Consider the following 25,468-nt stretch of genomic DNA (forward strand, 5'->3'; position numbering starts at 1 on the left):
CTAAATGCCTTGTAAATCTCCAAGAGAAATGACAGTCCACCATGTGGACTGCCTTCTCTAAGTCCAGGGAAAATAACAGCTATGTGCTTGAAACCCACTTCTGATATTATAAGGTGTGTGGTCTTGGTCATGTTAATGTGTCTGAGTCTCAATTCTACAATTTAAAGTGACAGTAATGGTGTGTCCCCAGGTTGTTGTGGAAAGCTTGATTCTTAATGTGACAGTAGGAAACCCCAACCTCTCTGGAGCAAACACCCTTCTATATCTTTACTTCCCCTCCACATTGGCAGGACTCTATGCCTCTATTTCTCTCTAGTGCTAGAGAAGAAAGGGCCCTTGATTTGGAATCAGAAAAACCTAATTCTGAACCATAAGCTATGATAGCTGATTTAAAAATTTGACTATCATGACATGATAATGATCATAATGGTAATACATATTGATAGGGTTGCTATGAAAGTAATAATATATCTAAGAGTTGTGACAATACATGATATGCCTAGACTCCCAGAAAATGCTAATTCCAATCCCAATTGCTCTTTGCATAAATTTCTGTCCTAGGGTCTGTTCCTTTCCCACATCTAGCCTCCTTGGATCTCTCGTCTGCCAAAAACATGTGGTTCAGAGGAGAGAGATCCAGGTCAATGTTTTTCAAATTACAAGGAATTATCCCTTTAAGTGGCATTGTTGCTCAAGTTTTGACATGTAGTGGAATGGAGTGGAGTGGAGTGGAATGGAAACTAACAGAGAACGTCACACAAGGTTAAGATAAAGATTGTTTTCTGAAACCTTTGATTTTTGCTTACGTACTCACACATACATATGTGCATGCATTGGGACTCGGCAATATGCATTTCTAACTATGGATCATAGCTATAAAAATCTTTGCACTGAACATTCAGTGGGCCTTTCACAAGCTGCCCTAACTGGGAAAGAAAAACATGGTCCCTCCATTTCCTGCCCCCAACTCCAGAAAAAGCACCATGGTTGAGGGTACATCTGAGAAGCCAGCACTTGGGAGTTCGGGGCTCAAGTTCCTCTCTAGAAAAACACAGGGTGATTCTGGGGGAACTTCTGATCATAAACACAGCCAATTCAGAGTGAGAAAAGAAAACATGACCACGCAGTTCCTATGGTTACCAGCCCTGCCCCTCTCTTGCCTGCTGGGTATTATAAAACCCAAGACTGGAAAGGAAAACCAGCATTTGCTCAGGCAACCTCTCTGGGAAGATGCTGCTTCTTCCTCTCCCCCTGCTGCTCTTTCTCTTGTGCTCCAGAGCTGAAGCTGGTGAGTATCGGGGTTCTTCCCTCTGAAATCTGCAGTATCAGCTCCTGAAACAAATATGTTTAGTCTGAAAATAGCTGACTCTTGAATAGCGTTCCAAGATCTCTCTTCAAGAGTCCCAAAGGGAAATTTCCACTTGGGATGCATGCCACCCCACCCACTGCCATTCTCTACAGCCTAGGACAGCTCCTAGGAACAAGGAATTTTACCTCAATTGTGGAAAAACCCAGAGCAAGTGGAAGGAAAAGGGGTATCCCCAGGAAAACAGACATGTCCTCTTAATCTTCTGAGCACCAGGGCTACCCATTACCTTGTTATTTGCTGACTCTGTGACCATGCTCACAAGCTGTGGAGAAATCTAAAACAGGAACCTGGACAGCAGGTCCTACACAGAGAGAGAGGAGGGTGGGCCAGGGCAAGGTGGGAGTGGGGGAAATCTGAGGTGAAAACATCTGAATGGAGCAGAGGCAGGACCAGCTGTTGCACCTGGAGGAAAGAATGAGATTTCACCTGGAAGGTTATGAGTGGGAAAGATACTAACTATAGGAGACAGGCGAGGGAAGATGGGCAGAACACAGGGTAAGAATGAGATTCCAGGGAAGCCTCGCTCAGCTTTAACCCAGTTTGTCCATTCATTGGAGAGACTATCAATCACCATGTTTAAACCCTGGGGTGCTCTGTTCCAGGGGAGATCATCGGGGGCACAGAATGCAAGCCACACTCCCGCCCCTACATGGCCTACCTGGAAATTGTCACTTCCAACGGTGCCTCAAAATCTTGTGGTGGTTTCCTGATAAGACGGAACTTTGTGCTGACAGCTGCTCATTGTGCAGAAAGGTGAGACAACAGGGTCCATTTATCTCAAAATGGGAGGTGAACAACCAGAGTAGCAACCAGGGATACACCTGCCCTGGGGCCTAAAGAGGGGGTCCTGGGTCTGGTCAACTTTCAGGAGAGGGAAGACTTGGGCTGAAAGACTTTAGTCTATGATTGAATAGCTTCCTTGAGCCTCAGTCACTGTGAGCTAAGCTCCCCTTCAGAGGAGAAGGAGGCTCTGTCCAAGGTCCCTCTTGTAGCAGTAGCACCCCTCACCCCTACCGAACTCAAGGCACACGGTTCACTTTTCAGGGCCCCACCCAGTCTCAGGGCCACTTCCTCTATGGCCTTTTCAAGAACACTGGCCTCTAGTTCTCAGGGTCCTGAACCCATCATTTTATGGGAGGCAGAGAACAGGGTCCACATAAGACCCTCACTTTCCCCTTTAACTGATATCTCCTGCTTCATGGGGCTGGCCCTCATTCAGGGTTCCCTGAATCAGGAAGTGTGAACCCTGTCCCCTGAGTCCTCCATGGTCTGTTCATTCCCCAGTAATTCCAGGGGTCCTAGAAATTGTGTCTCTTCCCTGAGAAAGCTCTTTCATGAGTAAAACCTGAGCCCCTAAACGCCACAAGTGGCCCATGAAAAGGGAGATGGGTAGAGTCCGGCGACCCAGTGAGAGACTTTAGTCCCCTTTTCTCAGAATGAGCTCACCTCAGGAGAAACCCCAAGCCATCCCTATCGCTCCTTTTCCTTCCTTCTTCCTCACAACAGGTCTATAACTGTCACCCTTGGAGCCCATAACATAACAGAGAAAGAAGACACATGGCAGAAGCTTGAGGTTATAAAGAAATTCCGTCATCCAAAATATAACACTTCTACTCTTCACCACGATATCATGTTACTAAAGGTGACAACACCTCTCTTCTCCTTTTCCACTTCCCATTCTCCTAAGCTTCTCCTTCAGGTCCTCGTTACCCTGAATTTTTCTTAGGACTTGACTCTAACATGAAGCTACTCACCCTGTCCCTCCCTGATCACCTCCAACTGTCCAGAACCCATTTCGAGGACTGACAGTCCTTCATTCCCTTCACAGTTGAAGGTGAAAGCCACCCTGACCCTGGCCGTGGGGACACTCCCCTTCCCATCCCAATTCAACTTTGTCCCACCTGGGAGAATGTGCCGGGTGGCTGGCTGGGGAAGAACAGGTGTGTTGAAGCCGGGCTCAGACACTCTGCAAGAGGTGAAGCTGAGACTCATGGATCCCCGGGCCTGCAGCCACTTCAGATACTTTGACCACAATCTTCAGCTATGTGTGGGCAATCCCAGGAAGACAAAATCTGCATTTAAGGTGATCCTCCAACTAGGTTTCTTCTCCAATACTCACTGTTCAGGGACCAGAATGCTCTTGGAAGGAGATTGGGTCAGAAGGTTGTCAGCCAGTGACAGAGTTGGCATCACAGGGATTGTCTGTCCTCCCATGGCCCAAGACAGCCTCTGACTATCCATTCCAGTCTACTGCACTGGGGGCATGGGTGACATGAAGAATGTGGGTGACTGTCCCAAGAAAGGAAGAAGGGGCATCAGAACTAGATGTGTAAGTGAGGAGTCCCAGCTCCCGGGTCTGACTTTGGGTCTCACTGTGACTCCAAGCAGACTGGCAGACAGGCGTGGAGGACTTCCCGGGCTTACCTTCTTCTCTCTCTCTCTCTCCTACCCCTCCAGGGAGACTCTGGGGGCCCTCTTCTGTGTGCTGGGGTGGCCCAGGGCATTGTATCCTATGGACGGTTGGATGCAAAGCCCCCTGCTGTCTTCACCCGAATCTCCCATTACCGGCCCTGGATCAACAAGATCCTGAAGGCAAATTAACCCTGGATCCTGAGCCAGCCTTAAAGGGAACCTGGAACTGGACCTGAACAGCAAAGTGTGTGCCACTCATTCTGGCCTGCCCTTGGTTCCTCGGCCACAACCCTGAGCCTCCAGAAGTATCCTACGGGTCACAGAACTCTCAATAAACCTCAGTGAAGACACAGCTTCTAGTCATGAGTGTGTGTCCCCTCTCTGCTGCTCTCTTCTCCTTGCACACAGCGACCTGATTCCCAGTCCAAGCACACAAGGATTTAGAAGGGGTGTGTCTGTGTGTGTGTGTGTGTTTGTGTGTATGTGTGTATGTGTGTATGAGAGAGAGAGAGAGAGAGACAGAAAGAGAAAGAAAGAGAGAGAGAGAAAAAATAGGAAATAATGAAGAAAAAATTGAGGAAAAAGAAGAGATTTTCCCTGGAAAGGCGGGATCCATATTTCCAGCATAAGAAATGACACCAAATCTTTCTTGCCTTAATTATCAATGCTATACCAGTTCTGATTTACCTTTAGTAATATTCAGAATCACTAAGAACATTTTTAATTATAAACAAGATATAAGATGTTTACAGCATCCCTGGCATCTTCCTACTAGATGCCAGTTGCAACACCCTCTTCTCCACTGCAAAGTTGTGGCAACCAAAATGTCTCCAGGCATTGCTAAATATCCCCAGGAGAGGGAGGGAGGAGGAAAGAAAGATCACTCTCTTGTTGAAGACTGCTGGTTTAGATACATGATATAAAGAAGGCAGTTGATACCACACAGGGCCCTCTTCATAGCCCACATTGATAAGAAAAGATCTTCCCTCTGTGAAGCTTTCATCTGATATGCAGAGAAGATTGCCTCCCACTCACTTATTGTTACAAAACAGATACTGAGAACAGATTAGAGGAGAGACAGCATCACAAGGTCTGTATGAGCAACACCCATCCACAAATGGCTTCACCCAAACCAGCAGGAAGTCCACAACCTAGAGCCTGCTCAACACAAACCCTTGTCAGGGGAGACTGACTGGAGGAGAGAAAACAGGGCAGGACAGGGACAGGACAGCCAGAGCCTGAGGCTGGCAACACCCATCACTTCTGAGGGTGTGCTGAACACCTTTGGCCAAGTGAACTATTGCTAGGAATTTTCTTTAAGAAAAAATCAAAGACATACACAAAGATTCATTCATAAAAATTTTAATCGCAGCATTTTTAATAACAAAAATCTGGAATCCCAGACATGGAGGAAAGCTTCTATGAAAAACTTGTATGAATGAATATTTTGAATTCATAAACTTTGTGTTAAAAACATTTAATATGGAAAAATTCAAGAAAATTCAATATATTCAATATAATGTAATGTTTTTACAAAGCAATATGAAAAATCTTCCTATAGTAGAATCTCAGTTTTGTAGCTATATGTTTTATATATGCACAGGAAAAAATTGGAAGTAATTACATCAAAATAATTATGGGGGTTATCTCTACATGATGGGATTAATAGCTATTCTGATTTTGTCTTTATGCTGGCTCCGAGTCCCATCCTTGTATTCTAACTATTGAGGATGCAGCACCACTCATGGCTCCACCAGTGGATAAATGCATATACCCATCTTCAGAATCCCATTGGTCAGGGTTTTCTGCATGGGAACAAAGCATCCTTCCATTTCCAGGTGCATCACTCAGCCCATTCAGGAAGCTATCACAGAAGCTAAGTCCTACAGGTTCCCTCAGGTTAGTGAGTAGTCTTTCCTGGTAATTGGTGTCAATGGTCAATTGCAATCTCCTGAAAATCTCCACTGCCACAGCTGGTCCCAGAGTCCTAATTGATATTTTGCATCTCACTTCCACCACCCACTCTAGGTGCCCCCCAACAACCATCTAGCAGTTTAGTAAGTCTGAGCTGTAGATTGATGGAGTGGCCCAGAGCTCCATCCTGAGGGGACTGAGTTGTTAGTTGCTTTGCACTTGTTAGGTTTGGGTTGTTGTAACTGCCTATTTACAATTGTCAGTGAGCACAAAAGTATAGGGGATACTTCCAGGGAATCCCCTCGGTTGCAGTCATACTCTTATCTTCTCCCATTGCATTGCAGCCACCCTAGCTTCTCATGGTAATTAAGGCCAATTATTCTAGCCATAAGACAACTCTTTCCTTTGCCTGCTGGTCCACTGTTATAAGGAGTCCCAAACGGCTGAGTGATAGTCACAACTTCCAGTTCACTGGAGCCTTTCCCACCTGCACTGGAAAAAGCATTTTCTTCCTGGAAACTTAGACCTCTAAACTGGCAGAATTTGAGTTTGCAGGAACAGGAAGATACAAATTCCACAAGTAAGTCCCTGGGAGTGATAACTAAAGGGATCAATTCTACTTCTATCCCTTGGTTCCTGGACTCATATATTCTAGCTATGTGGGACACTGAACCATAAATTGATTATTGATTCAGCATATGTATCACATCCTGGAAAGCAGTGCTCCAACTTCCAACCCTACAGGGTATCATCTCTGAGCTGGCACCTTAGCTGAGCTTTCAACAGGCCAGTTCATAACTCCACTAGGTTGACTGCTTCTGGGTGGCATGGTATATAATAAGACCAATGAGCCCATCATTTTACATTATTTGCCATAAAATGAGTCCTTTGCTCTGAGGTAACATGTGTGAGAACCAGGTTGATGGATTGGGAAATCTGTAAGCCCTCATATGGTGGTAGTGGCAGAGGGATTTCAGATAGAGAAGGAAAACTCATGTCTAGAGCAGGTATCAATGGTGATAAAGATGAATGTTCATCCCCTCCAAAGTAGAGGGGTCAACCTCTCACTAGATAGCCACCTGATCTCTCCAAAAGCAGTGCCATCTCAAAGACTCAGCGATAGTCTCTGCTGCTGGCAAGTTGGGTGGTTAATAGTGGCAAGACCCAAATTGATTTTGGTGAAAGAGAGTGTCCATGTTCTTGGACCCATGAATAGCCTCCATTCAATCTCCATGACCACTCTACTCTGATCATGGCCCATTGTTCCAGCAGCGAGGTGATCAAGAAGAGAATGTGGCTGACATCCACAAGCCATATCACCCCTTTACCTGGTTGGGAGTCTCTGTGAGTCCATGTGGTCTGGTGCTCAGGCACAGCAACTTCTCCTTAGCAGGCAGCACTGTGCAAGTGGAGTTCTTGGTCTGTGGTGGCAGCAACAGTGGCAGCAATGAGCAGGGATTTATGACCATGAGAACAGAGTGAGTTGTCACCAGAGTCACTCCAATCTAAAAGCAAAGCAAGCAGTCAATGCAAGTGGAATCCAGGGGAGCTGGGATGGTGTATAAACTGGACCAGGTGCACTGGTCCTTACCTAGAGATGTAGTTGGGACCCTCCAAAAACAAGCTCACCTTTATTCTGCTGATAATTAGATCATTCTGAGCAACGTATATTGTCAAACAGTGGACCTAATTATGTGTATAAATGCCATCTATTAGAGTGAGTGAAGGAGGGAGTTCAGGAGGTAACACCAATGGTGGATGAGAAAATAAAAATTGCCCACCTGAAAGCCAGAAACAAGTGAATCTGAACAGTGCAAGGAATGGATTTTAGTGACATTGTTGATGCCCTTCCCAGGACCTCTTAAGCAGGTGATGCACCCATTCCCCAGCTGTTGTGAGTGATAGCCATCAACCAATATCCATGTCCATGAGTTCATATATATCCTTTCCCTGAGCCACTTCTCTCCACACAAAATAGATGCCCAAACTGATTTTTGACATGGCTGCCAAGGACACACAGTAGGGCAAGGACAGTCTACTCAATAGATGGTGTTGGGAAAACTAGATGTCCACATGCAAAAGAATGAAATTAGACCCTTGTCTCATACCATATACAAAAATAAACTCAAAATGGATTAAAGACTTAAATATAAATCCTGAAATTGTAAAACTACTAGGAGAAAACATAGGGGAAAACTCCATGACATTGCTCTGGGCAATAAATTTTTTGATATATCCCAAAAACACAGGCAACAAAGCAAAAATAGACAAATGGGATTGCATCTAACTAAAAGTCTTCTGCACAACCAAGGAAACAATCAACAGAGTGAAGAAACAATCAATAGAATGGGAGAAAATATTTGCAAATCACACATCTAATAAGGGGTTAATATTCAAAATAAATAAAGAAGTCATCTCAATAGCAAGAAAGCAAATAACCCAATTTTAAAATGGGCAAAGAACCTAAGACATCTCTCAAAAAAAGAAATACAATAGCCAATAGGTATATGAAAAAATGCTCAACATCACTGATCACCTTGGAAATGCAAATTAAACCACAATGAGATACCACCTATTAAAATGGCAATTATCAAAAAACAAAAGATAACTGATAAAGAAGATGTAGAGGAAAGAGAACACTTGTACACTGTTGATGGCAATGTAAATTAGTATAGCCATTATGAAAAAAAATATGGAGCTTTACCCAAAAATTAAAAATACAATTGCCATATGATCAAGCAATCCCATTACTGGATATATATTTAAAGGAACTGAAATCAGTGTGTCCAAGAGATATCTGCACTCCCATGTTTATTCATAATAACCAAGATATGGAACCAACCTAGGTGTCCATCACTGGATGAATGGATAAATAATACATACATACACACACACACACACACACACACACACAGAGTGGAATACTATTATCCATCCTTAAAAAGAAGAAATGGTGTCATTTGCAACAACATGGATGAACCAGGAGGACATTATGCTAAGTGAAATAAACCAGGCACAGAAAGAGAAATACTGCATAATCTCGGTCATATACTCTTAAAAGCCAAACTCATAGAAATAAGTAGAATGGTGGTTACCAGAGCCTGGGGTAGGGGAGAGGTACAGGAGGAGACGACCTTCCTGGTTCTGAAGTCCTTCTACTGCTGTCACAACCATCCTACTCCAAAGGCACAAACATCAAGGGGCCTCCAACAGCTCCCTCCCTGCTTGCCTCAGAGCTTGGGAATCCCAAATCCAAATCTAGTTATAAGTGCAATATAGTGTGAATTGAAGAAAAAAGAATCTTCAAAAATGTACATATACTTTGATTCCAACAGTATGGAAAACTATACATTTTAGGGAAAAGTGGAAAGTATCCTTCAAATATAGAGGTAGTTTTCTCAAAATTGTAACTTAAAGGATGGCTTATTTATTTATTCTTATTTTTATTTTTTTATTCCCTTAAAATTGTTTTTATTTTCACAAATTACAAAAAAAACGAACAAACACAAAAATGCAGGGGGCCTTTCTCAACCGTTTGCTTAGATGCTCAGCAAATGGTCTTATTTTCTGTTTTTCCCATACAGAGCACATTCCCCAGGAAGTAGGGAAACCACAGGACATGGTACCCTGTCGCCCGGGGCAGAAGATGGGGAGTGAGGAGGACACACTCAGGATCATCCAGAGCCTGAGCTGGGAGAAACTACCTAGGAAAATCTTTAAGGATGCCCTGAGGCCAGTGGCTGGGTCTGCCCTGTAGTGTGAACCCAAAGAAGACAAATCCCTCTTGGGCAAGGAATGTGGAAAGAGCTGTTGGTGCCACACTGGCCTCTTCAGCCAGCCCATCCATAAAAGACAAGATCAACCATCATTACAGATTTGATTCAGTGATTCAGAGAGTGACACTGACTGTGTTAATGGAGGCTAGGATCTGATAAAGAGAAGAAAAATGTTTCAGCATCTGCAGATTTAGCCTAGATATGAGGGGTTTTTCCTCCATGCAATGGGAAGGGACCTGCCCAACACAAACACTGGACAATTATAGTCCAAAACAGCCTAGTTTCCCTGGGTTCCACAGAAAAGGCAGAGACAGAAGTAAGGAGGCCAAACATGGATACCCCCAACTCCCGACCCTGACCCTGATCCAAAGCTAAGCCTTCACCTAAGGTACTGCAAACTGTTCCCCTCCCTCCATTCCACCATTCCCTTAACTACTTTGTACACTCACAATCCCACTTGATATAGAGCAAGGGGTAATAGAGAAACAGATTTCCCTTATATGTGTCAAATTATTTTAAAGTGGTTATATAGTAAATGATAACAAAAAAAATTGAAAAGAGAAACAAAGAAGGCTTATCCTACTGTAAGAGCTTGTATAGAGTACAGCTCCAGAATGTTCAGGAACATCTGATGCTTGTAAATATTGTGCTCTGACAGCTTCACAGCACTCTTCTCTCCACACACTGCCCAACACACTTGAATTCTTCTCAGCTTCTGCCCCTCCCTAAGAAAAGTTCTTGCAAACATATACGTTCTTATAAACGGAGATTTGTCTCCTCATGGCCATTTGATAGTCAAATAAAAAATGATTTATCTAGTCTTCAACAACCTAGGTAAAGAGAGCTCAGCAAACCTGTGGGTGAAGCAGAATAAAATCAGGATGAAAACCACCTCTGTGTAAAGCAGGACATAGCGAGGGCCTGCAAACTGCACACCTGTAATTCACTGGTGTCATGACAGAGGTCTAAAACATGTGATATGTGCACTCCTGACCTTCCCTGACAAGGGTTTCGACTCAATGGGAAAACTCATCATTTACCTGTGAAAAAGTTTTATGAGCAAAACATAACTAAAGGAAGGAATTTAACAACACTAAAGGTCTATTTCAAGAGACCTATTGTACAACATGTTGGTTATGGTTAATAACAATGCATTTTGAGAATTGAAAATCATGAAGAGAATAAATTTTAAGTGTTCTCAGCACAAAAAAAGATAAGCATGTGAGGTATTGAATATGTTCATTAGCTTGATTAAGTCATTCCACAATGCATATGTGTATCAAAACATCGTGTTGTACACTGTAAATATGTACAATTTGTATTTGTCAATTTAAAAATTAATATTGGCTGGGTGCAGTGGCTCATGCCTGTAATCTCAGCACTTTGGGAGGCTGAGGCTGGCAGATCACTTGAGGTCAGGAGTTCGAGACCAGCCTAGCCAACATAGTAAAATCCTGTCTCCACTAAAAATACAAAAATTAGCCGGACATGATGTCGTGTGCCTGCGGTCCCAGCTACTTGGGAGGCACGAGAATCACTTGAACCCAGGAGGTGAAGGCTGCAGTGAGCTGAGATTGTGCCACTGCACTCCAGCCTGGACAAAAGGGCAAGATTCAGCCTCAAAAAATAAATAAATAATAAATAAATAAATAAATAGTGATAGTAATAAATAAATAAAACTGGAAAAATTAAAATTTGAAAAAAATTTTAAATTTTTCTCTTTTTTTATTATACTTTAAGTTCTAGGGTACATGTGCACAATGTGCAGGTTTGTTACTTATGTATACATGTGCCATGTTGGTGTGCTGCACCCATTAACTCTTCATTTATATAGGCATATCTCCTAATGCTATCCCTCCCCCCTCACCCGACTCCACCCCATGGCCAATGATGATGAGCATTTTTTCATGTGTCTGTTGGCTGCATAAATGTCTTCTTTTGAGAAGTGTCTGTTCATATCTTTTGCCCACTTTTTGATGGGGTTGTTTGATTTTTTTCTTGTAAATTTGTTTAAGTTCTTTGTAGATTCTGGATATTGGCCCTTTGTCAGATGGGTAGATTGCAAAAACTTTCTCCATACTGTAGGTTGCCTGTTCACTCTGATGGTTGTTTCTTTTGCTGTGCAGAAGCTCTTTAGTTTAATTAGATCCCATTTCTCAGTTTCAGCTTCTGTTGCTGTTACTTTTGGTGTTTTAGAGATGAAGTCCTTGCCGATGCCTATATGTTGAATGATATTGCCTAGGTTTTCACCTAGGGTTTTTATGGTTTTAGGTCTGACATTTAAGTCTTTAATCCATCTTGAATTAATTTTTGTATAAGGTGTAAGGAACAGATCCAGTTTCAGCTTTCTACATATGGCTAGCCAGTTTTCCCAGCATCATTTATTAAATAGGGAATCCTTTCCCCATTGCTTGTTTTTGTCAGGTTTGTCAAAGATCAGATGGTTGTAGATGTGTGGTATTATTTCTGAGGGCTCTGTTCTGTTCCATTGGTCTATATCTCTCTTTTGGTACAAGTACCATGCTGTTTTGGTTACTATAACCTTGTAGTATAGTTTGAAGTCAGGTAGTGTGATGACTCCAGCTTTGTTCTTTTGGCTTAGGATTGTCTTGGCAATGCAGGCTCTTTTTTGGTTCCATATGAACTTTAAAGTAGTTTTTTCCAATTCTGTGAAGAAAGTTATTGGTAGCTTGATGGGGATGGTATTGAATCTATAAATTACCTTGGGCAGTATGGCCATTTTTGTGATATTGATTCTCCCTATCCATGAACATGGAATGTTCTTCCATTTATTTCTGTCCTCTTTTATTTCATGGAGCAGTGGTTTGTAATTCTCCTTGAAGAGGTCCTTCACATCCCTTGTAAGTTGGATTCCTAGGTATTTTATTCTCTTTGAAGCAATTGTGAATGGGAGTTCATTCATGATTTGGCTCTCTGTTTGTCTGTTATTGGTGTATCGGAATGCTTGTGATTTTTGCACATTGATTTTGTATCCTGAGACTTTGCTGAAGTTGCTTATCAGCTTAAGGAGATTTGGGGCTGAGACAATGGGGTTTTCTAAACATACAATCATGTCATCTGCAAACAGGGACAATTTGACTTCTTCATTTCCTAATTGAATACTCTTTATTTCTTTCTCCTAACTGATTGCCCTGGCCAGAACTTCCAACACTATGTTGAATAGGAGTGGTGAGAGAGGGTATCCCTGTCTTGTGCCAGTTTTCAAAGGGAATCCTTCCAATTTTTGCCCATTCAGTACGATATTGGCTGCGGGTTTGTCATAAATAGCTCTTATTATTATCTTGAGATACATCCCATCAATACCTAATTTATTGGGAGTTTTCAGCAAAAGGGCTGTTGAATTTTTTAGAAGGTCTTTTCTGCATCTATTGAGATAATCATGTTGTTTTTGTCTTTGGTTCTGTTTATATGACGGATTACATTTACTGATTTGCATATGTTGAACCAACCTTGCATCCCAGGGATGAAACCAACTTGATTATGGTAGACAAGCTTTTTGATGTGCTGCTGGATTTGGTTTGCTGGTATTTTATTGAGGATTTTTGCATTGATGTTCATCAGGGATATTGGTCTAAAATTCTCTTTTTTTGTTGTGTCTCTGCCAGGCTTTGGTATTAGGATGATGCTGGCCTCACAAAATGAGTTAGGGAGGATTCCCTCTTTTTCTATGGATTGGACTAGTTTCAGAAGGAATGGTAGCAGCTCCTTTTTGTATCTCTGTTAGAATTCGACTGTGAATCCATCTGGTCCTAGACTTTTTTTGGTTGGTAGGCTCTTAATTATTGCCTCAATTTCAGAGCCTGTTATTGGTCTATTCAGGGATTCAACTTCTTCCTGTTTAGACTTGGGAGGGTGTATGTGTTCTGGAATTTATCCGTTTCTTCTAGATTTTCTAGTTTATTTGCATAGACGTGTTTATAGTATTCTCTGATGATAGTTTGTATCTCTGTGGGATCAGGGGTGATATCTCCTTTATCATTTTTTATTGCATCTATTTGATTCTTCTCTCTTTTCTTCTTTATTAGTCTTGCTAGTGGTCTATGTATTTTGTTGATTTTTTCAAAAAACCAGCTCGTGGATTCATTGATTTTTTGAAGGGTTTTTTGTGTCTCTATCTCCTTCAGTTCCGCTCTGACCTTAGTTATTTCTTGCCTTCTGCTAGCTTTTGAATGTGTTTGCTCTTGCTTCTCTAGTTCTTTTAATTGTGATGTTAGGGTGTCAATTTTAGATCTTTCCTGCTTTCTCTTGTGGGCACTTAGTGCTACAAATTTCCCTCTACATAGGCCGGGTGCAGTGGCTCAAGCCTGTAATCCCAGCATTTTGGGAGGCCGAGGCGGGCGGATCACGAGGTCAGGAGATCATGAGCATCCTGGCTAACACAGTGAAACCCCATCTCTACTAAAAAATACAAAAAATTAGCCGGGTGTGGTGGCGGGCGACTGTAGTCCCAGCTACTTGGGAGGCTGAGGCAGGAGAATGGCGTAAACCTGGGAGGTGGAGCTTGCAGTGAGCCGAGATCCGGCCACTGCACTCCAGCCTGGGTGACAGAGCGAGACTCCATCTCAAAAAAAAAAAAAAAAAAAAAAAATTCCCTCTACACATTGCTTTAAATGTTTCCCAGAGATTCTAGCATGTTGTGTCTTTGTTCTCATTGGTTTCAAAGAACATCTTTGGTTTCTACCTTCATTTTATTATGTACCCAATAGTCATTTAGGAACAGGTTGTTCAGTTTCCATGTAGTTGAGCAGTTTTTAGTGAGTTTCTTAATCCTGAGTTCTAGTTTGGTTGCACTGTGGTCTGACATAGTTTATAATAATTTCTCTTCTTTTACTTTTGCTGAGAAGTGCTTTACTTCCAACTATGTGGTCAATTTTGGAATAAGTGCGATGTGATGCTGAGAAGAATGTATATTCTGTTGATTTGGGGTGTAGAGTTCTGTAGATGTCTATTAGGTCCACTTTGTGCAGAGCTCAGTTCAATCCTGGACGTCCTTGTTAACTTTCTGTCTCATTGATCTGTCTAATGTTGATAGTGGGGTGCTAAATTCTCCCATTATTATTGTGTGTGAGTCCAAGTCTCTTTGTAGGTCTCTAAGGACTCGCTTTATCAATCTGGGTGCTCCTGTGTTGGGTACATATATATTTAGGATAGTTAGCTCTTCTTGTTGAATCGATCACTTTACCATTATGTAATGGCCATCTTTATCTCTTTGATCTTTGTTGGTTTAAAGTCTATTTTATCAGAGACTAGGATTGCAACCCCGCTTGTTTTTGTTTTCCATTTGCTTGGTAGATCTTCTTCCATCCCTTTATTTTGAGCCTATGTGTGTCTCTGCACGTGAGATGGTCTCCTGAATACAGCACACTGATGGGTCTTGACTCTTTATCCAATTTGCCAGTCTGTGTCTTTTAATTGAGGCATTTAGCCCATTTACATTTAAGGTTAATATTGTTATGTGTGAATTTGATCCCATCATTATGATGTTAGCTGGTTATTTTGCTCATTAGTTGATGCAGTTTCTTCCTAGCATCGATGGTCTTTACAATTTGGCATGTTTTTGCAGTAGCTGGTACTGGTTGTTCCTTTCCATGTTTAGTGCTTCCTTCAGGATCTCTTGTAAGGCAGGCCTGGTGGTGACAAAAATCTCTCAGCATTTGCTCGTCTGTAACGTATTTTATTTCTCCTTCACTTATGAAGCTTAGTTTGGCTGGATATGAAATTCTGAGTTGAAAATTATTTTCTTTAAGAATGTTGAATATTGGCCCCCACTCTCTTCTGGCTTGTAGAGTTTCTGCTGAGAGATCTGCTGTTAATCTGATGGGCTTCCTTTTGTGGGTAACCCGACCTTTCTCTCTGGCTGCCCTTAACATTTTTTCCTTCATTTTAACTTTGGTGAATCTGACAATTATGTGTCTTGGAGTTGCTCTTCTTGAGGAGTATCTTTGTGGCATTCTCTGTATCTCCTGAATTTGAATGTTGGCCTGCCTTGCTAGGTTGGGGAAGTTCTCCTGGATAATATCCTGCAGAGTGTTTTCCAACTTGGTTCCATTCTCCCCATCATTTTCAGGTACACGAATGAGACGTAGATTTGGTCTTTTCACGTAGTCCCATACTTCTTGGAGGCTTTTTTTTAACTCTTTTTTCTCTAAATTTCTCTTCTCACTTCATTTCATTCATTTGATCTTCAATCACTGATACCCTTTCTTCCACTTGATCAAATCAGCTACTGACGCTTGTGCATGTGTCACGTAGTTCTCATGCCATGGTTTTCAGCTCCATCACGTCATTTAAGGTCTTCTCTATGCTGTTTATTCTAGTTAGCCATTTGTCTAATCTTTTTTCAAGGTTTTTAGCTTCTTTGAGATGGTTTCAAACATCCTCCTTTAGCTCAGAGAAGTTTGTTATTACCGATCTTCTGAAGCCTTCTTCTCTCAACTCGTCAAAGATATTCTCCGTTCAGCTTTGTTCCGTTGCAGACGAGGAGCTGCATTCCTTTGGAGGAAAAGAGGTGCTCTGATTTTTAGAGTTTTCAGCTTTTCTGCTCTGGTTTCTCCCCATCTTTGTGGTTTTATCTACCTTTGGTCTTTGATGATGGTAACATACCGACAGGGTTTTGTTGTGGATGTCCTTTCTGTTTGTTAGTTTTCCTTCTAACAGTCAGGACCCTCAGCTGCAGGTCTGTTGGAGTTTCCTGGAGGTCCATTCCAAACCTGTTTGCCTGGGTATCACCACCGGAGGCTGCAGAACTGCAAATATTGCAGAACAGCAAATGTTGCTGCCTGATTGTTCCTCTGGAAGTTCCATCTCAGAGAGGCACCCAGCCATATGAGGTGTCAGTCAGCCCCATCTGGGAGGTGCCTCCCGATTTGGCTACTGGGGGGTCAGAGACCCACTTGAGGAGGCAGTCTGTCCGTTCTCAGATCTCAAGCTCCATGCTTGGAGAACCACTACTCTCTTTAAAGTTGTCAGACAGGGACTTAAGTTTAAGTCTGCAGAAGTTTCTGCTACCTTTTGTTCAGCCATGCCCTGCCCCCAGAGGTGGAGTCTACAGAGGCAGGCAGGCCTCCCTGAGCTGCGATGGGCTCCACCCAGTTCGAGCTTCCCAGCTGCTTTGTTTACCTACTCAAGCCTCAGCAATGGCGGGTGTGACTCCCCCAGCCTTGCTGCTGCCTTGCAGTTCGATTTCAGAGTGTTGTGCTAGCAGTGAACAAGGCTTCGTGGGCATGGGACCCTCTGAGCCAGGCGTAGGATATAATCTCCTGGTGTGCCATTTGCTAAGACCATTTGAAAAGCACAGTATTATGCCAGGCGCGGTAGCCCACGCCTGTAATCCCAGCACTTTGGGGGGCCAAGGCGGGCGGACCATGAGGTCAGGAGATCGAGACCATCCTGGCTAACACAGTGAAACCCTGTCTCTATTAAAAATAGAAAAACTTAGCGGGGCCTGGTGGTAGGCGCCTGTAGTCCCAGCTACTCGGAGGCTGAGGCAGGAGAATGGTATGAACCCGGGAGGTGGAGCTTGCAGTGAGCCAAGATCATGCTACTGCACTCCAGCCTGGGTGACAAAGCAAGACTCCATCTCAAAAAAAGGAAAGAAAAGAAAAGCTCCGTATTAGGGTGGGAGTGACCCCAATTTTCCAGGTGCCATCTGTTACGACTTCCCTTGGCTAGGAAAGGGAATTCCCTGACCCCTTGTGCTTCCTGGGTGAGGCGATGCCTCACCCTGCTTCAGCTCACAGTCCGTGGGTTGCACCCACTGTCCTATACCCACTGTCCTGCACCCACTGTCTGACAAGCTCCAGTGAGATGAACCTGGTACCTCAGTTGGAAATGCAGAAATCACCAGTCCTCTGCATCGCACATACTGGGAGCTGTAGACTGGAGCTGTTCCTATTCAGCCATTTTGGAACCTCCCCCTTCAGCAGAGCTAAATTTTTTTTAAAGACCTATTCTTTTAAAAGGCCATTGGATTAATTTTTTTAAAAGGCCATTGGACAGTCACAATCTCCATGACCTCTCACAAGAGCTGCATGGGCCATATGAATCTTCACACTGATATTTTGTATTCACTCATATTTTTATAAATAAAGTAAGGCTAAGAGAAGCTATAACGCTTTGCCAAGGGCAAAAGCCAGGGCACCCAGGATTGGAGCCCTATACATTGAATTATTGCCTACTGCATGCCTTAAATGGCCAAAAGAATGGTACAACTTGCATGGGAGCTTAGGGAAAGGAAAAGCCCAAATGCTCCATAGTAGCTAAAGAAGATTGGAATCATAATCCCTTAGGGATGGACAGGACCATCAAGACTGGGCATGATGCCCTCCTCCAGTGTTTCAGTACTCTTTATGATGTCCCCAACTGGTTGAAGACTCTGCTTGAACATCTCCAATGATGGAAACTCACTGCTTTTCCCCAGGCAGATATGTCCTGATATCGTAAAGTAGCTGATTGTTAGTTCTGCTTATATAGATCTCACAGCTGCTTCCAAAATACCTTCCAACCCTAGACCTGATCCCATCCCTCCTCCTGTCTCCAGTAAAAAAACATGCTCTGTCCCTAATAGAGAAGTTCATATACAACCAGAAGTCTGGTATCAAATCTCAGCTGAGCTTTCTTTTCTCAGAAGCATCATCCCTGAGTCTTCCACCCTTTTCCCAAGCTTCTAGTTTCTCTCACATTTTAATGTGCTCTAGTTTGTCACTGTTACTTTGAAGTACTCAGGTACTTCAAGTACATAAAATATATATGATGCTGGCCAGACATGGTGGCTCAGGCCTATAATCCCAGCACTTTGGGAGGCCAAGGCAAGTGGATCATCTGAGGTCAGGAGTTCAAGACCAGCCTGGTCAACACAGTGAAACACCATCTCCACGAAAAATACAAAAATTAACTGGCCACGGTGTTGCATGCCTGTAATCCCAGCTGCTCAGGAGGCTGAGGCAGAACTGCTTGAACCCAGGAGGCAGAGGTTGCAGGGAGCTGAGATCGCCCCACTGCACTCCAGCCTGGGTGACAGAGCAAGACTCCACCTCAAAAAAATAAAATAAAGTACTTAGAGCTGGCTACAATGTTTAAGACGGCACAATCCAGCATCCTGCTCATTGAGCCTGTCCTGCACAAGGTTTTAAGAACATGGTTGCCAAAATTTTTAAAATCAGGAAATCTCATGGGAAAATCCAGATTGCTAGCATCTCCTGAACATTAGGTCTGGCAATCATTGACCCATATTCCCGTACAGCAAGAATCAGTTGGAGCTGAAGGCTGCTCAGTTTAGAAGGAGCACGCAACCATCTAATTCCCACACAGGAAATCCAACCTCCCCTTATTTGCTTCCCCAGCACAGAGTGTCAGTTTCCATGTATCATTGCTGTTATGCTGTTGCTTTTCTTGCAGTTAGGAGAAAAATGAAATTTTTCTTGACATTTTTCTGTATTGAACATGGAGAATGATAAATGTAGATTGAGAGAGCTGGCCATGTGCTTCAAAAAAGTGGGGAGAGCACACACGGCTTTGTAGGAATAAAGATTCTTCCTATGGGTTTAATGTTTAATATGTAAACAAAGTTACACATTAATTTAATGTGTACATATTAAATTAAATATAATGTAATACAGTTAAATTAACAGCTCACTGCACTAGTGCAGTTACCATCCTGGTTCCTGTAGGTATTTTACCTGATCAGAGTAGAGCAGCCTCAAGCTGACTTTGCATCCAAGTGAAACCCCGTGTGTTCTTGACCTATGCAACTGTTAAGGCATCCTTACTCATTTTTATTCTTGTGCAGTTGGTCTTTAAACCAAATGAGAGACTCTGTGTCTATCCTTTAAGTACATACATATAGGCCGGGTGCAATGGCTCATGCCTGTAATCCCAGCACTTTGGGAGTCCAAAGCAGGCGGATTACCTCAGGTCAGGAGTTCGAGACCAGCCTGGCCAATGTGGTGAAATCCCATCTCTACTAAAAATACAAAAATTAGCTGGGCATGGTGGCAAGTGCGTGTAATCCCTGTAATCCCAATGAGACTCTGTGTGTGTGTGTGTGTGTGTGTGTGTGTGTGTGTGTGTGTGTGTATGCTTTCCATTGCATCTCCAAGGTTGTCGAAAGTACTAGGTAGCGCAAGAACAAAATCAGAGCCTTTTGACAGTTTGAGATTGCTTCTTAAGACATCTGATAAATAAAATAAATACATAAAGAGAAGAGAAACTTTAAAATATATATGATGCTACAAGAATTGACCAGATAGATCCATGAAAATGACTAGAGAGCTCAGATAATGGCTTTAGCCTATAGAAAACATTTGGTATATAGTAAACACAGAAACCGTGGTAAAATAAAGGGTGCTGGGTTAGTTTCTTAGCCATTTGGGAATAAATACTTATAAGCTATTACCATACATGTGACAAAGCTCTTGGCCACCCCAATCTACAGCTCCAGTATACCGGGCTCAGATATGATTTGGCTTATTGGTTATGTGTACTTCGGGAGGGTCATCAGAGACCTCACCTACTTCCCTTGTGACCAGCGATTTCTCCAAGAGTCCATCATATTGTACCTGTTTATCATGAAACAGAAAGATCTCTCACAGTTCACAGTTACTACTAATACCAGAAAACATAATTTGACCCTTGAAATGCTTAAGCAGCCAGTTTATCAATCAACTGTGAGGAATGAAAAAATCTATTTCCATCTTTGAAAGTCTCAAAAAAATGGCTTTCCAAGTACCCTTTCTCAGAAAGCTGCTGGGAGCTAGACATCACAAAATAAGGAGTAAATGAAGAAAAGACAGATATGCAACAGGAAACTAGGCTTCAATAACAAAAGAGAGGTACCAGGGAAGCAACTAGCCCTCTCTGCAAAACTTAACCACTGAGGCAGTGCTTAAGGCCAGGTCAGCAATCACACAGAGGCACAGAGGAGAGAGGAGTCAGTTCTGCTAAAGGGAACAGGACACTAGCTCTAAATCCTGAGCCCTGGGACAGAATAGCTGTTGACATATAGGAAGGAACAAGCCTAAATGGTTCTTTATCTTGATTACTCATGGCTGTTGAGGGGAAATCTGACCTCATGAAACCACAGCTTTAAGGCACAGACCCAGAGTAACTGTGGTTTTTCAGAGCCAGGACCGCACTATATTCTCCCATTCCAGTCCCAGGCCAGCCACGTTCAAAGAACGCCCTAAAGGTGACCTTGGCCTTCCCTCTTTATTCTAGGATGTCAAGAGCAGTGTGGAGGAGCTAGAATGTCAGCCCAAGGCCCTCCAGCATTTCTTCCCTGAGATTAGTCCACACACTCTTAGAACCCCTGGAGGCTGTCCTGACGTCCCAAGCATGCAAGACTCTCACTATACAAAACAGGCTTCCCCTGATCTTTACAAATTTCTCTAGCTGTGCCGACTGTCCGAAAAGGGAGAAGGACTGGAGAAAAGCCGTCCTCTCTCTGCTCTGAGTCCTAGCAAGTGAGGGGAGAAAGAGGAGCCAGGATTTGCCTTTCTAAGCCGCTAAAGCAGGGGTTTGCCCAAAGACTCTAAGGCTCACCCAGCCTAGGAGCTAGAGCATGCAAGGCAACCTCCAGCCTGCAGTGTGGGTAGAGGGGTTCTCCAGACCAGCCCAGAAAAAGGTGCTGCAGCTCACAGGCGGAAAGGAACGACAGAAGGGCCTCTGCTACCTCCAGCAGATGCGGCATCCCTGAAGATAAGAGGTCTCCTCCAAGATCAGTGCCATTTTTACTGCCCCAGGAGATAAAGTGACTCTGGGGAGCTCTAGAATTAGACTTTACCCACAAGTGCCAAGAATGAGAAATTTTGAGATGAAGCTGGGAAGTCCTCTAGTGGGGCATTCAGTAGTAGAGATGGTCCCCTCCAAGCTAAACTGTGGACTTTCTTCACCCTCCCCAAAGGAAATAGTTCATGAGACTCCCTGGGAGGGAAAGGCACCAGGGTGAAGGTGCTAGCACCTGGGGCTGAAGTGGCCTAAAGAGGGTAGGAGGCTGGACTACTGGAACCACAGCACCTAAAGGGGCCTTGAGAGTTGCGACTCAGCCTCTGGCCATCCTCCCAGCTTAACCTCACACTAGCAGCTAACAGAGGCCTCTCCTTCAGCCCCTTCCTTGGGGAAGAAGAAATAGAGGCAAAAAAAGGAGGAACTAGGCACAGTGGTTCACACCTGTAATCCCAGCACTTTGGGAGGTTGAACTGGGAGGATCACTTAAGGCCAGGAGTTTGAGACCAGTCTGGGCAACATGGTTAGATCCCACCTCCATCAAAAAAAATTAATTAGTGGGGCATGGTGGTGCACACCTGTGGTCCCAGCTACTCAGGAGACTGAGGCAGGAAGACTGCTTGAGCCCAGGAGGTTGAGGCTGCAGTGAGCTGTGATGGTGCTACTACACTCCAGCCTGGGCAACAGAGTGAGACCCTGTCTCTAAAAACATAAAATAAAATAAAACATAAAGAAGAGGAAGGTCTGTGGTCCGAGTTCACTTCCCATGAGAGTGGGGTTCTGGGTTCTTCCTCCTATCTTCTCTCAGGTCTCTATCTGGCTTCCCTGGGTAAAATGGGAGCAGAGCATTCGCCCAGCCTCAGCAAGTCATCTCGTGGTTAAGTCGCATTCTGTGGGGTTGAAACAAGATGAGTGCAAGCGGCCCCTGCCTTCTCTTCTCGCCCAACCAAGCCCCCTCGTTGCAGCCCACCCAAGCTCTGCGGACGTGCACCCACTTCTTGCATGCACCCCTGCAGTGCCAGGCCCCTCTGCCAGGGCTCCTCCGGAGAGAGGAATTTCCCTACCTTGTCTCCTACACACCTTCACCCCTCTGAATGGCAGAGAAGAGGGGGATGGGGTGGGAAATCGCCTGAAGGCGATCGCCTGAGGCACACACTGAGAGGCACAGCTTGGGGCCCCTTTGGGGTCTTACCCTCTCACCCCTAGGGAGAGATGGGGGCCTTTCCGCCCAGGGGCAGGACTTTGTCCCAGTCACAGGGGCAGGCCCACCGTCCATGCCCCTCTCTTCCCTGCCCTGCTGACCTGCCAGCGCCCAGAACCCAGTTCAGCCGCTTGCGTCCCGGATGCCTGACCCCCTCCAGGCACGCTGAGGTTGCTCAGAGAGCTGTCTCCCCTCCCACCACCAGCTCCTGTCCCCTAAGACCGTCTTGACCCGCGCAACTTCCTCCCAGGTTCCAGCGGGGCGTTTCCACTGTCCCATGCCCTGGCTGAGCGGGACCAGGCCTCTGGAGCAGGCAAGACCTCTCCTCACAGGAAACTCAACCCTTCACATCCAGCGCAGCACTTGGTGGACTCCGGACCGCTGACCGCCAATCACAACGCAGCCTCTGCTACTTTCAGCCTGCCCTGCCTTTGGGCTGAGGCTCCCCCAGCTGGCCACCTGGAGCATGGCACCTTTCGAGAGAAAATGTTTCTGGGCCACAGCCCTGCCATCCATCAATAAACAAATCCTCCTGAGGGCCTACATCGTCCCAGGCTTACAAAAGTGAATATGCCTGGTTCAGTACTCGCCCTATCAGAGACCACGGTCTATGAGACTTGTGCCTGATGTTACCGTCTCAGAGGAGCACAGCTTGTCCAAGATCTGGTTGGGGAAAATAAATTGTAATAACCTTGTTGTGAGAAAAATATAAGATGTGAAGGTGTGTCATTTGTATAGAATAATGCAAGGTCACATATATTATCTCACTTCATCCTAGAATCACTGTATGATTAGAGCTGAAACACTCAAACTTATCTTTGAAATGTACTGTGCGTGGGGTGGAGCAAGATGGCCGAATAGGAACAGCTCCAGTCTCCATCTCCCAGCGCAAGCGACACAGAAGACCGGTGATTTCTGCATTTTCAACTGAGGTACTGGGGTCATCTCACTCGGGAGTGCCGGACAATCCGTGCGGGTCAGCTGCTGCAGCCTGACCAGCGAGAGCTGAAGCAGGGCGAGGCATCGCCTCACCTGGGAAGTGCGAGGGGGAAGGGAGTCCCTTTTCCTAGCCAGGGGAACTGAGACACACAACACCTGGAAAATTGGGTAACTCCCACCCCAATACTGCGCTGTAACACCGGCACACCGGAGAATATATCCCACAACTGGCCGGGAGGGTCCCACACCCACGGAGCCTCCCTCCTTGCTAACACAGCAGTCTGCGGCAATCTAACCGCAAGGCAGCAGCGAGGCTGGGGGAGGGGCGCCCACCATCGCTGAGGCTTAAGTAGGTAAATAAAGCCGCTGGGAAGCTCGAACTGGGTGGAGCTCACAGCAGCTCAAGGAAACCTGCCTGTCTCTGTAGACTCCGCCTCTGGGGACAGGGCTCAGCTAAAGGAGCAGAAGCCTGTGCAGAAGCGAACGACTCTGTCTGACAGCTTTGAAGAGAGCAGTGGATCTCCCAACACGGAAGTTGAGATCTGAGAAGGGGCAGTCTGCTTGCTCAAGTGGGTCCCTGACCCCTGAGTAGCCTAACTGGGAGACATCCCCCACTAGGGGCAGTCTGACACCCCACACCTCACAGGGTGGAGTACACCCCTGAAAGGAAGCTTACAAAGCAAGAATCAGACAGGTGCACTCGCTGTTCAGCAATATTCTATCTTCTGCAACCTCTGCTGCTGATACCCAGGCAAACAGGGTCTGGAGTGGACCTCAAGCAATCTCCAACAGACCTATAGCTGAGGGTCCTGACTGTCAGAAGGAAAACTATCAAACAGGAAGGACACCTATACCAAAACCCCATCAGTACGTCACCATCATCAAAGACCAGAGACAGATAAAACCACAAAGATGGGGAAAAAGCAGGGCAGAAAAGCTGGAAATTCAAAAAATAAGAGCGCATCTCCTCCTGCAAAGGAGCACAGCCCATCGCCAGCAACGGATCAAAGCTGGTCAGAGAATGATTTTGATGAGATGAGAGAAGAAGGCTTCAGTCCATCAAACCTCTCAGAGCTAAAGGAGGAATTACGTACCCAGCGCAAAGAAACTAAAAATCTTGAAAAAAGAGTGGAAGAATTGACAGCTAGACTCATTAATGCAGAGAAGGTCATAAACGAAATGACAGAGATGAAAACCATGACACGAGAAATACGTGACAAATGCACAAGCTTCAGTAACCGACTCGATCAACTGGAAGAAAGAGTATCAGCGATGGAGGATCAAATGAATGAAATGAAGTGAGAAGAGAAACCAAAAGAAAAAAGAAGAAAAAGAAATGAACAAAGCCTGCAAGAAGTATGGGATTATGTAAAAAGACCAAATCTATGTCTGATTGAGGTGCCTGAAAGTGAGGGGGAAAATGGAACCAAATTGGAAAACACTCTACAGGATATCATCCAGGAGAACTTCCCCAACCTAGCAGGGCAGGCCAACATTCAAATTCAGGAAATACAGAGAACGCCACAAAGATACTCCTCAAGAAGAGCAATTCCAAGACACATAATTGCCAGATTCACCAAAGTTGAAATGAAGGAAAAAATCTTAAGGGCAGCCAGAGAGAAAGGTCGGGTTACCCACAAAGGGAAGCCCATCAGACTGACAGCAGATCTCTTGGCAGAAACTCTACAAGCCAGAAGAGAGTGGGGGCCAATATTCAAGGTTCTTAAAGAAAAGAATTTTAAACCCAGAATTTCATATCCAGCCAAACTAAGTTTCATAAGTGAAGGAGAAATAAAATTCTTTACAGATAAGCAAATGCTTAGAGATTTTGTCACCACCAGGCCTGCCTTACAAGAGACCCTGAAGGAAGCCCTAAACATGGAAAGGAACAACCGGTACCAGCCATTGCAAAAACATGCCAAAATGTAAAGACCATCGAGGCAGGAAGAAACTGCATCAACTAATGAGCAAAATAACCAGTTAATATCATAATGGCAGGATCAAGTTCACACATAACAATATTAACCTGAAATGTAAATGGACTAAATGCTCCAATTAAAAGACACAGACTGGCAAACTGGATAAAGAGTCAAGACCCATCAGTCTGCTGTCTTC

At 44.4% G+C, this 25,468-nt stretch overlaps 1 protein-coding gene across 1 annotated transcript; it reads left to right on the top strand.

The window, feature by feature from the left end:
• The first annotated feature begins 1,143 nt into the window (after positions 1 to 1,143).
• CMA1 (chymase 1) lies at positions 1,144 to 4,140 on the top strand. Its single transcript, XM_023227476.2, has 5 exons — positions 1,144 to 1,288; positions 1,972 to 2,122; positions 2,876 to 3,011; positions 3,198 to 3,452; positions 3,827 to 4,140. The coding sequence occupies exons 1-5, from the start codon at positions 1,231 to 1,233 to the stop codon at positions 3,968 to 3,970; spliced, it is 744 nt and encodes a 247-aa protein (XP_023083244.1). The 5' UTR covers positions 1,144 to 1,230; the 3' UTR covers positions 3,971 to 4,140.
• Positions 4,141 to 25,468: the final 21,328 nt, after the last annotated feature.

Source organism: Piliocolobus tephrosceles, chromosome 6, assembly GCF_002776525.5.
Source record: "Piliocolobus tephrosceles isolate RC106 chromosome 6, ASM277652v3, whole genome shotgun sequence".
Classification (NCBI taxonomy): Eukaryota; Metazoa; Chordata; class Mammalia; order Primates; family Cercopithecidae; genus Piliocolobus; species Piliocolobus tephrosceles.

What these genes read in the sequence shown, in the direction of transcription:
- CMA1 (XM_023227476.2), top strand. Translation starts at nt 1,231, where the DNA reads ATGCTGCTTCTTCCTCTCCCCCTGCTGCTCTTTCTCTTGTGCTCCAGA. An exon ending in GTGCTCCAGAGCTGAAGCTG is followed by an intron (nt 1,289 to 1,971) that starts GTGAGTATCGGG and finishes GCTCTGTTCCAG; the next exon opens with GGGAGATCATCGGGGGCACA. An exon ending in GCTGCTCATTGTGCAGAAAG is followed by an intron (nt 2,123 to 2,875) that starts GTGAGACAACAG and finishes TCCTCACAACAG; the next exon opens with GTCTATAACTGTCACCCTTG.